We start from the raw sequence: 12,274 nt of genomic DNA on the forward strand, positions 1-12,274 counted from the left end.
CAGGGACAGCTGGGGAACCCCGAGAGCGGTAAGGGACACCTGGGGACACCTGGGGACACCTGGGGACACCTGGGGACACCTGGGGGGGTGACAGGGACAGCTGGGCAATCCCCAGAGCGGTAGGGGACACCTGGGGACAGGGACAGGGACACCTGGGGGGGGACAGGGACAGCTGGGGGGGGACAGGGACAGCTGGGGGGTGACAGGGACACCCGAGGGGACAGGGACAGCTGGGGGGTGAAAGGGAGAGAGGGGGGGACAGGGACAGATGGGGGGGGACAGGGACAGCTGGGGGGTGACAGGGACAGCTGGGGGGACAGGGACACCTGAGGGGTGACAGGGACAGCTGGGGGGTGACAGGGACAGCTGGGGGGACAGGGACACCTGAGGGGTGACAGGGACAGCTGGGGGGTGACAGGGACACCCGAGGGGGGACAGGGACAGCGGGAGGGGGTGACAGGGACAGCTGGGGGGTGACAGGGAGAGATGGGGGGACAGGGACAGATGGGGGGGGACAGGGACAGCCGGGGAGGGACAGGGACAGCTGGGGGGACAGGGACAGCTGGGGGGACAGGGACAGATGGGGGGGACACGGGGAGGTGGCGGTGATGGGGGATGGTCATGGTCACGATCATGGTCATCCCCCACAATGTCCCCAATGTCCCCAATCCCCCCAGTGTCCCCGATCCCCCCAATGTCCCCAATGTCCCCAGTCCCCCCACTGTCCCCAATCCCCCCGATGTCCCCAATGTCCCCAATGTCCCCAATGTCCCCAATGTCCCCAATCCCCCCAGTGTCCCCTCAGTGTCCCCAATCCCCCCTCTGTCCCCCATGTCCCCATGTCCCCTCGGTGTCCCCTCTGTCCCCAGGGTTCCCTCGGTGTCCCCAGTGTCCCCTCTGTCCCCAATGTCCCCAATGTCCCCAATCACCCCAATGTCCCCAGTGTCCCCAATCCCCCCAGTGTCCCCAGTGTCCCCAATCCCCCTGGTGTCCCCAGTGTCCCCTCGGTGTCCCCTCTGTCCCCAATCCCCCCAATGTCCCCAATCCCCCTGGTGTCCCCACTGTCCCCAATGTCCCCAATGTCCCCAACATGCCCAATCCCCCCTCTGTCCCCCGTGTCCCCATGTCCCCTCGGTGTCCCCTCTGTCCCAGGGTTCCATCGGTGTCCCCAGTGTCCCCTCTGTCCCCAATCCCCCCAATGTCCCCTCGGTGTCCCCTCTGTCCCCCCAGTGTCCCCTCTGTCCCCAATCCCCCCAGTGTCCCCTCTGTCCCCAATCCCCCCTCTGTCCCCAGTGTCCCCAGTGTCCCCAATCCCCCCAAATCCCCCCAATGTCCCCAATGTCCCCAATGTCCCCAATGTCCCCACTGTCCCCAATGTCCCCAATGTCCCCAATGTCCCCAATCCCCCCAATGTCCCCAATGTCCCCAATGTCCCCAATGTCCCCACTGTCCCCTCTGTCCCCAGGGTTCCCGTCCCAGCTCTGCACCCGCCCTGAGCTGGTCAAGTTCCTGACCATGATCATCTTCTGCTGTCCCCAGTGTCCCCAATGTCCCCAATGTCCCCAATGTCCCCAATCCCCCCAATGTCCCCAATCCCCCCAGTGTCCCCAATGTCCCCACTGTCCCCTCTGTCCCCAGGGTTCCCGTCCCAGCTCTGCACCCGCCCTGAGCTGGTCAAGTTCCTGACCATGATCATCTTCTGCTGTCCCCAATGTCCCCAATGTCCCCAATCCCCCCAATGTCCCCACTGTCCCCAATGTCCCCAATCCCCCCAATGTCCCCAATGTCCCCAATCCCCCCAGTGTCCCCAATGTCCCCAATGTCCCCAGTGTCCCCAATGTCCCCAATGTCCCCTCTGTCCCCAGGGTTCCCGTCCCAGCTCTGTGCCCGCCCCGAGCTGGTCAAGTTCCTGACCATGATCATCTTCTGCTGCTCCGCCCGGCACGCGGCCGTCAACAGCGGACAGGTGGCACCTGGGGACACACCTGGGGACATTGGGGACACACCTGGGGGGACATTGGGACAGCTGGGGAGATTGGGGACAGTGGGGACATTGGGGACAGTGGGGACATTGGGGACAGTGGGGACAGTGGGGGGACTGGGGACATTGGGGACATTGGGGACATTTGGGGCATTGGGGACAGTGGGGACATTGGGGACATTGGGGACACCTGGGGACACACCTGGGGACATTGGGGACACACCTGGGGACACACCTGGGGACACACCTGGGGACACACCTGGGGACAGCTGGGCACACCTGGGGACACTGGGGGGGACATTGGAGGGACACTGGAGGGACACTGGGGACACCTGGGGACAACTGGGGACACACCTGGGCACACACCTGGGGACACTGGGGACACCTGGGGGGACACTGGGGGGGACATTGGGGTGACCTCGGGACAATTTTGGTGTCAGTGACCCCTGTGACCCCATGACCCCCAGGTGACCCCAGGTGTCCCCAGGCTGGTTTTGGGGTCAGTGACCCCGGGTGACCCCGGGTGACCCCAGGGTGGCTTTGGGGTCAGTGACCCCCAGGTGACCCCAGGTGACCCAGGCTGGTTTTGGGTCAGTGACCCCCCAAGTGACCCCAGGGTGGTTTTGGGGACAATGACCCCAGGTGACCACAGGTCAGTTTTGGGGTCAGTGACCACAGGTGACCCCCGGGTGACCCCAGGCTGGTTTTGGGCTCAGTGACCCCAGGTGACCCTGGGTGATCCCAGATGACCCCAGGTGACCCCAGGTGACCCCAGATGACCCCGGGTGACCCCGGGTAACCCCAGGGTGGTTTGGGGGAGAATGACCCCAGGTGACCCCAGTGACCCCGGCTGACCCCAGGTGACCCCAGGTGACCCCAGGTGACCCGGGGTGACCCCAGCTGACCCCAGCTGACCCCAGGTGACCCCGGGTGACCCCAGTGACCCGAGGTGACCCCAGGGTGGTTTTGGGGACAATGACCGTGGGTGACCCCAGGGTCACACCAGGTGACCCCGGGTGACCCCAGTGACCCCAGCCGACCCCAGATGACCCCGGGTGACCCCGGTGACCCCGGATGACCCCGGTGTCCCCTCCCCCAGTACGACTACGCGGCCTGGATGCCCAACACGCCGGGCACGCTGCAGCGGCCGCCGCCGGCCAGCGCGGCCGAGGCCACCGAGGAGCTGCTGGTGGCCACCCTGCCGTCCCCAGAGGCCACCGGGGCCCTGCTGGCCCTGCTGAGCGTGGTCAGCTACGAGGGCGGCCAGCCGGTGAGACACGGAGCGAGGGGACATTGGGGGGACATTGGGGACACTGGGGGGACGTTGGGACATTGGAGGGGTTGGGGACATTGGGGGATTGGGGACAGTGGGGACACCGAGGGGATTGGGGACATTGGGGGATTGGGGACATTGGGGGGATTGGGGACATTGGGGACAGAGGGACAGAGGGGACAGAGGGACAGAGGGGACAGAGGGGACAGAGGGACAGAGGGGATACTGGGGGGATTGGGGACATTGGGGGGATTGGGGACAGCGGGGACAGAGGGGACAGAGGGGATAGCAGGGACAGAGGGGACAGAGGGACAGAGGGACAGAGGGGACAGAGGGGATAGAGGGGATAGAGGGACAGAGGGGACAGTGGGGACAGAGGGACAGAGGGGACAGTGGGGACAGAGGGACAGAGGGATAGAGGGGACAGAGGGACAGAGGGGACAGTGGGGGGATTGGGGACATTGGGGACAGTGGGGAAAGAGGGGACAGAGGGGACAGAGGGACAGAGGGGACAGAGGGACAGAGGGACAGAGGGACAGAGGGATAGAGGGGATAGAGGGGACAGAGGGGACAGAGGGGACAGTGGGGACAGAGGGGACAGAGGGGACAGAGGGACAGAGGGGACAGTGGGGACAGAGGGGACAGAGGGGATAGAGGGGACACTGGGGACAGTGGGGGGATTGGGGACAGAGGGGACAGAGGGGACAGAGGGACAGAGGGACAGAGGGACAGAGGGGACATTGGGGGGATTGGGGACATTGGGGGGATTGGGGACATTGGGGGATTGGGGACAGCGGGCACAGTGGGGACAGAGGGGACAGAGAGGACAGAGGGGACAGAGGGGACACTGGGGACACTGGGGGGACGTTGGGATATTGGAGGGGTTGGGGGCATTGGGGACATTGGGGGATTGGGGACATTGGGGACAGTGGGGACAGAGGGGGGATTGGGGACAGTGGGGGATTGGGGACAGAGGGGACACTGGGGACAGAGGGGACAGAGGGGACATTGGGGGGATTGGGGACAGCGGGGACATTGGGGGGATTGGGGACAGTGGGGGATTGGGGACAGCGGGGACAGTGGGGACAGAGGGGACAGAGGGGGGATTGGGGGGATTGAGGACATTAGGGGGACATTGGGAGATTGAGGGGATTGGGGACATTGGGGACATTGGGGACATTGGGGACAGCAGGGGGATTGGTGGGATTGGGGGGGTTGGGGGGATTGAGGACACCGGAGGGGTTGGGGACATTGGGGGATTGGGGACATTGGGGACACTGGGGACACTGGGGACACTGGGGGGATAGGGGACATTGGAGGGACATTGGGAGATTGGGGACATTGGGACATTGAGGGGATTAGGGACACTGGGTGGCCCTGCAGCGCCTCCTGGGACACGGGGGGGTTGTGATGTCCCCAATGTCCCCAATGTCCCCAATGTCCCCACTGTCCCCAATGTCCCCAATGTCCCCAATGTCCCCAATCCCTCTGATGTCTCCCCAATGTCCCCAATGTCCCCAATGTCCCCAATGTCCCCAATCCCCCCAATGTCCCCAATGTCCCCAATGTCCCCTCAATGTCCCCAATGTCCCCAGCGTCCCCAGCGTCCCCAATGTCCCCTCTGATGTCCCCAATGTCCCCAGCGTCCCCTGGGGTCGCGCTCCCAGGACCTGCTGGCCGGGCCGGCCCCTCGGCGCCTCCTGGGACACGGGGGGGTTGTGATGTCCCCAATGTCCCCAATGTCCCCAATGTCCCCAATCCCCCCAATCCCCCCAATGTCCCCTCAATGTCCCCAATGTCCCCAGCGTCCCCTGGGGTCGCGCTCCCAGGACCTGCTGGCCGGGCCGGCCCCTCGGCGCCTCCTGGCCGCCTTCCGGGCGCGCCTGGCCGAGATCTCGGAGCGGATCCGGGCCCGGAACGCGGAGCTGGAGCTGCCCTACCCCTACCTGGAGCCCACCTGCGTGCAGGAGAGCATCTCCATCTGAGCAGTGTCACCTGTGTGTCACCTGTGTCACCTGTGCCACCTGTGTGTCACCTGTGTGTCACCTGTGTCACCTGTGTCACCTCAATGTCACCTGTGTCAGCTCTGCCCTACCCCTACCTGGAGCCCACCTGCGTGCAGGAGAGCATCTCCATCTGAGGTGGCATGTCACCTGAGTGTCACCTGTGTCACCTGTGTGTCACCTGTGTGTCACCTGTGTCACCTGTGTGTCACCTGGGCCATCTATGTCACCTGTGTCAGCTCTGCCCTACCCCTACCTGGAGCCCACCTGCGTGCAGGAGAGCATCTCCATCTGAGCAGTGTCACCTGAGTGTCACCTGTGTCACCTGTGTGTCACCTGAGTGTCACCTGTGTCACCTGTGTCACCTGTGTCACCTGTGTGTCACCTGTGCCACCTGTGTCACCTGTGTCACCTGTGTGTCACCTCTGTGTCACCTGAGTGTCACCTCTGTGTCACCTGAGTGTCACCTGTGCCACCTGAGTCACCACCTGCCTGCAGGAGAGCATCTCAAAAAGCCCCAAAATTTGCCAAAAAAACCCCCAAAAATTCAGGAAAAAAACCCCAAAATCTGGGAGATCTCCCCCAAAATTAACCCAAAAATTTGGGGAAAAAATCCCAAAAATTCAGGAGAAAAACCCCAAAAATTCAGGAAAAAAAACCCAAAATCCGGGAGATCCTCCCCAAAATTAACCCAAAAATTTGGGAAAAAAAACCCCCAAATTGGACCAAAAAACCCCAAAAAATTCAGGAAAAAAACCCCCAAAATTTGGGAGATCCCCCCCAAAATTAATCCAAAACTTCAGGAAAATACCCCCAAAAATTCGGGAAAAAAACCCCAAAAAATTCAGGAAAAAAACCCCAAAAAATTCAGGAAAAAAACCCCAAAATCTGGGAGATCTCTCCCAAAATTAACCCAAAAATTTGGGAAAAAAATCCCAAAAATTCAGGAAAAAAACCCACCAAAATCTGGGAGATCTCCCCCAAAATTAATCCAAAAATTTGGGGAAAAATCCCCCAAAATTTGGGGAAAAAACCTCCAAAAATTCAGGAAAAAAGCCCCAAAATCTGGGAGATCCTCCCCAAAATTAACCCAAAAATTTGGGAAAAAAAAACCCCAAATTGGACCAAAAAACCCCAAAAAATTCAGGAATAAAACCCCAAAATCTGGGAGATTCTCCCCAAAATTAACCCAAAAATTCGGGAAAAAAACCCCAAAAATTCAGGAAAAAACCCCCAAAATCTGGGAGATCTCCCCCAAAATTAACCCAAAAATTTTGGGAAAAAAACCCAAAAATTCAGGAAAAAAAACCCCAAAATCTGGGAGATCTCCCCCAAAATTTACCCAAAAATTTGGGAAAAAAACCCCAAAAATTCAGGATAAAAACCCAAAAAAATTCAGGAAAAAACCCCCCAAATTTGGGAGATCCTCCCCAAAATTAACCCCAAAATTTGGGAAAAACCCCAAAAATTCAGGAAAAAAACCCCAAAAATTCAGGGAAAAAACCCCAAAATTTGGAATATCCCCCCCAAAATTAACCCAAAAATTCGGAAAAAAACCCCAAAAAATTCAGGAAAAAAACCCCAAAAAATTCAGGAAAAAAACCCCAAAAAATCTCGAAGATCTCCCCCAAAATTAACCCAAAAATTCGGGAAAAAACCCCAAAAATTCAGGGAAAAAATTGAATTTTGGGATTTTTTAGGGGATTTTTGGGAGATTTTGGGGCTCTTCGGCTTTGTCTGAAAAAAAATCCCAAAAATTTGAGGGGAACCCCAAAATTTCTGTCCCCCAATAAATGAATTTTTCCAATAAATGGATGGAAAATGAGTCGGGTTTGGAATTTTGGGGGGATTTGGGGGGATTTGGGGGGGAATTTGGGGTTTTTGGGGGGATTTTGGGGGGATTTTGGGGTTTTAGGGGATTTTTGGGGGATTTTAAAGGGATTTTTGGGGGAAATATTGGGAATTTTCGAGGAATTTTTGAGGATTTTATGGGATTTTGGGGGGGGATTTGGGGGATTTTTTGAGGAATTTTGGGATTTTGAGGGAATTTTGGTGGATTTGGGGAATTTAGGGGAATTTTGGGGGAATTTTGGGAATTTTTGAGGAATATTTGGGGGATTTTGGGAGGATTTTATGGGAATTTCTGGGGGATTTTGGGGGAATTTTGGGGGATTTTGGGAATTTTTGAGGGATTTTTGAGGATTTTATGGGATTTTTTGGGGGATTTTTGGGGATTTTAAAGAGATTTTAGGGGGATTTTGAGGAATTTGGGGATTTTGAGGGAATTTGGGGAATTTGTGAGGGATTTTTGGGGGGATTTTAGGGAAATTTTGAGGAATTTTGGGGATTTGAAAGGGATTTTGGGGGGAATTTGGGGGGATTTTGGGGGGATTTGGGGAATTTTGGGGGGATTTAAAAGAGATTTTTGGGGGAATTTTGGGAATTTTTGAGGGATTCTTGGAGAATTTTATGGGATTTTTTGGGGGGATTTTATGGGATTTTGGGGAGGTTTTGGGGGATTTTGGGGGGAATTTTGGGGGATTTTGGGAATTTTCGAGGGATTTTTGGGAATTTTATGGGATTTTTGGGGGGATTTTAGGTGAATTTTGGGGGATTTGGGGAATTTTGGGGGGATTTGAAAGAGATTTTTGGGGTTTTATTTGGAATTTTTGGGGGAATTTTGGGGAAATTTTGGGAATTTTTGAGGGATTTTTGAGGATTTTATGGGATTTTTTGGGGGATTTTGGGGGGATTTTGGGGGGATTTGGGGGGGATTTTGAGGGAATTTGGGGGAATTTTGGGAATTTGTGAGGGATTTTTGGGGGGATTTTGGGGAAATTTTGAGGAATTTTGGGATTTTGAGGGAATTTTGGGGGATTTGAAAGGGATTTTTGGGGGAATTTTGGGGGATTTTTGGGGGATTTGGGGAATTTTTGAGGGATTTCGGAGGATTTTATGGGATTTTTGGGGGGGATTTTGGGGATTTTAAAGAGATTTTGGGGGATTATTTGAGGAATTTTGGGATTTTGGGGGAATTTTGGGGGATTTGGGGAATTTTGGGGGGGATTTGAAAGGGATTTTTGGGAGGTTTTGGGGGATTTTTGGGGGAATTTTAAAGGGATTTTTGGAGGATTTGGGGAATTTTTAATGGGATTTTTGGAGGATTTTATGGGATTTTTTTGGGAATTTTGGGGAATATTTGAGGAATTTGGGGATTTTGGGAGAATTTTGGGGGATTTGGGGAATTTGGGGGGATTTGAAAGGGATTTTGGGAGGTTTTATGGGATTTTTGAGGGAATTTTAAAGAGATTTTTGGGGGAATTTTGGGGGATTTTGGGAATTTTTAATGGGATTTTTTTAGGATTTTTAATGGGATTTTTTTAGGATTTTTAATGGGATTTTTTTTAGGTTTTTTAATAGGATTTTCCCCCATTTTTAATGGGATTTTTTTCGGATTTTTAATGGGATTTTTTTAGGATTTTTAATGGGATTTTTTTCGGATTTTTAATGGGATTTTTTTCGGATTTTTAATGGGATTTTTTTCGGATTTTTAATAGGATTTTCCCCCATTTTTAATGGGATTTTTTTAGGATTTTTTAGGATTTTTAATGGGATTTTTTAGTATTTTTAACGGAATTTATTTAGGATTTTTAATGGGATTTTTTCCCATTTTTAATGGGATTTTTTTAGGATTTTTTAAGACTTTTTAATGGGATTTTTTTAGGATTTTTTAAAGGATTTTTAATGGGATTTTTTTAGGATTTTTTAGGATTTTTAATGGGATTTTTTTAGGATTTTTAATGGGATTTTTTTCGGATTTTTAATGGGATTTTTTTAGTATTTTTAATGGGATTTTTTAGGATTTTTAATGGGATTTTTTTAGGATTTTTTAAGGATTTTTTTAGGATTTTTAATGGGAATTTTTTTAGGATTTGGGATTTTTTTTTGCCCTCCCTCATTTTTTTAGGATTTTCCCCCAATTTTTTGGGGTTCTCCAAGGGGTGGAACCCCAAAACTTTCCCGCCTTTTTTCCATTTTTAATGGGATTTTTTAGGATGTTTAATGGGATTTTTTAGGATTTTTTTAGGAATTTTTTAGGATTTTTAATGGGATTTTTTTAGGATTTTTAATGGGATTTTTTTAGGATTTTTAATGGGATTTTTTTAGGATTTTTAATGGGATTTTTTCCCCCATTTTAACGGGATTTTTTTAGGATTTTTTAGGATTCTTTTAGGATTTTTAACGGGAATTTTTTAGGATTTTTAATTGGATTTTTTTTAGTATTTTTAATGGGATTTCCCCCCCATTTTTAATGGGATTTTTAAAGGATTTTTAACGGAATTTTTTTAGGATTTTTAATGGGATTTTTTTAGGATTTTTAATGGGATTTTTTTAGGATTTTTAATGGGATTTTTCCCCATTTTTAATGGGATTTTTCCCCATTTTTAATGGGATTTTTTTTGGATTTTTTAGGATTTTTAATGGGATTTTTTTCCCATTTTTAATGGGATTTTTTTAGGATCTTTTTAGGATTTGTAATGGGATTTTTTAGGATCTTTTTAGGATTTTTAATGGGATTTTTCCCCATTTTTAATGGGATTTTTTTAGGATTTTTTAGGATTTTTAACGGAATTTTTTTAGGATTTTTAATGGGATTTTTTCCCCATTTTTAATGGGATTTTTTTAGGATTTTTAATGGGATTTTTAATGGGACTTTTTAGGATTTTTAATGGGATTTTTAATGGGATTTGTAATGGGATTTTTTTAGGATTTTTAATGGGATTTTTTCCCATTTTTAATAGGATTTTTCCCCATTTTTGACGGGATTTTTTTAGAATTTTTAACGGGATTTTTTTAGGATTTTTAATGGGATTTTAAAAGGATTTTTTAGGATTTTTAATGGGATTTTTTTAGTATATTTAACGGAATTTATTTAGGATTTTTAATGGGATTTTTCCCCATTTTTAATGGGATTTTTTTAGGATTTTTTAGGATTTTTAATGGGATTTTTTAGGATTTTTAATGGGATTTTTTTAGGATCTTTTTAGGATTTTTAATGGGATTTTTTTAGGATTTTTAATGGGATTTTTTTTGATTTTTAATGGGATTTTTCCCCATTTTTAATGGGATTTTTTTTTAGGATTTTTTAAGACTTTTTAACGGGATTTTTTTAGGATTTTTCCCCATTTTTAATGGGATTTTTTTAGGATTTTTAATGGGATTTTTCCCCATTTTTAATGGGATTTTTAAGATTTTTTAGGATTTTTAACGGGATTTTTTAGGATTTTTTGGGGATTTTTTTAGGATATTTTTAAATTTAGGATTTTTTCCCCCTCCCTCATTTTTTTTACCCTTCCCCCCAATTTTTGGGGGTTCCCATGGGGGGGATCCCCCCCTTTTTTTCCCTCCTCCTTCCCCTCCCCCACCCAACCCCTCCCCCCTCCTTCCCCCGCCCCTCGGGCAAAGTTCGGGGCTCGCCCTCGGAGGTACCGGGAGAGGAAAATTCGGGGTCGATTTTTGGGGTCCCCCCGAAGTTTTTGGGTCACCTCGAATTGGGGAGGATCCCCCCAAGGGTTTACGACCCCCCCCAATCGGTGTCACCCCAAATTTCTTCCCCCCGTGGCAGCAGCGATGGCCGGAACTTTGCGTTCCGCGCTGCAGGCGCTGAGCGTGATCCAATGGATGATGACGTTCCTGTTCCTCGGTAATTAACGCGCGTTAATTAAGGGTAATTAAGGGTTTGGAGGGGTAATTGACTCCTTGAGGGGGGGGTTTAAGCTTTTGAGGGGTAATTAATTAGGGGGTTAATTAATTTAAAGGGTTAATTAATGAGGAAAGGGGATGTTGGTGGGGTTAAAGGTGGAGAGGGCAATTAACGGGGGTAATTAAGGACGGGGGGTAATTAACGAGGTTAATTATTGCTCAGGAGCTAATTAACCCTGAGAGGGGTAATTAACCTTTGGAGAGGAGGTTTAAGCACTGGAGGGGTAATTAATTAGGGATTTAATTAATTAAAAGGGTTAATTAATGAGGAAGAAGGGATGTTGGTGGGGTTAAAGGTGGAGAGGGCAATTAACGGGGGTAATTAAGGACGGGGGGTAATTAACGAGGTTAATTATTGTTGAGGGGGTAATTAACCCTTGGGAAGGATAATTAACCCTTTGGAGAAGGGGTTTAAGCCCTGGAGGGTTAATTAATTAGTAGGGTTAATTAATTAAAAGGGTTAATTAATGAGGAAGAAGGGATGTTGGTGGGGTTAAAGGTGGAGAGGGCAATTAACGGCGGTAATTAACGAGGTTAATTAATGCTGAGGGGGTAATTAACTCCTGGAAGGTTAATTAACCCTTTGGAGAAGGGATTTAAGCCTTTGAGGGGTAATTAATGAGGAGGGTTAATTAATTAGGAGGGTTAATTAATGCGGAAGAAGGGATGTTGGTGGGTTAAAGGTGGAGAGGGCAATTAATGGGGGTAATTAACGGGGTTAATTAATGCTGAGGGGGTAATTAACCCTTGGGAAGGATAATTAACCCTTTGGAGAAGGGATTTAAGCCTTTGAGGGGTAATTAATTAGAAGGGTTAATTAATTAAAAGGGTTAATTAATGAGGAAGAAGGGATGTTGGTGGGGTTAAAGGTGGAGAGGGCAATTAGTGGGAGTAATTAAGGACGGGGGGTAATTAACGAGGTTAATTATTGCTCAGGAGGTAATTAACTCCTGGGAAGGATAATTAACCCTTTGGAGAAGGGATTTAAGCCCCGGAGGGGTAATTAATTAGGAGGGTTAATTAATTAGGAGGCTTAATTAAATAGGGAGAGGGGGCGTTGATGGGGTTAAAGGTGGAGAGGGCAATTAACGGGGGTAATTAACGGGATTAATTATTGCTCAGGAGGTAATTAACTGCTGGGAAGGATAATTAACCCTTTGGAGAGAGGGTTTAAGCCCCGGAGGGGTAATTAATTAGGAGGGTTAATTAATTAGGAGGGTTAATTAATGCGGAAGAAGGGATGTTGGTGGGCTT

At 49.6% G+C, this 12,274-nt stretch overlaps 1 protein-coding gene across 1 annotated transcript in view; it reads left to right on the forward strand.

Annotated features, from left to right (window-relative positions):
* The window catches only part of LOC311164848 (polyunsaturated fatty acid lipoxygenase ALOX15B-like), a gene marked incomplete at both ends in the record, with an annotated part of 30,194 nt that extends 24,955 nt beyond the window's left edge, over positions 1-5,239 (forward strand). Inside the window, 5 exons of the mRNA XM_084224475.1 lie at positions 1,466-1,531; positions 1,639-1,704; positions 1,866-1,966; positions 3,081-3,251; positions 5,060-5,239. Coding sequence (XP_084080601.1) covers positions 1,466-1,531; positions 1,639-1,704; positions 1,866-1,966; positions 3,081-3,251; positions 5,060-5,239 — 584 coding nt within the window. The remainder of the gene's footprint in view (positions 1-1,465; positions 1,532-1,638; positions 1,705-1,865; positions 1,967-3,080; positions 3,252-5,059) is intronic.
* Positions 5,240-12,274: the final 7,035 nt, after the last annotated feature.

This window comes from Fringilla coelebs (assembly GCF_963513975.1).
Source record: "Fringilla coelebs genome assembly, chromosome: 38".
Taxonomy (NCBI): domain Eukaryota; kingdom Metazoa; phylum Chordata; class Aves; order Passeriformes; family Fringillidae; genus Fringilla; species Fringilla coelebs.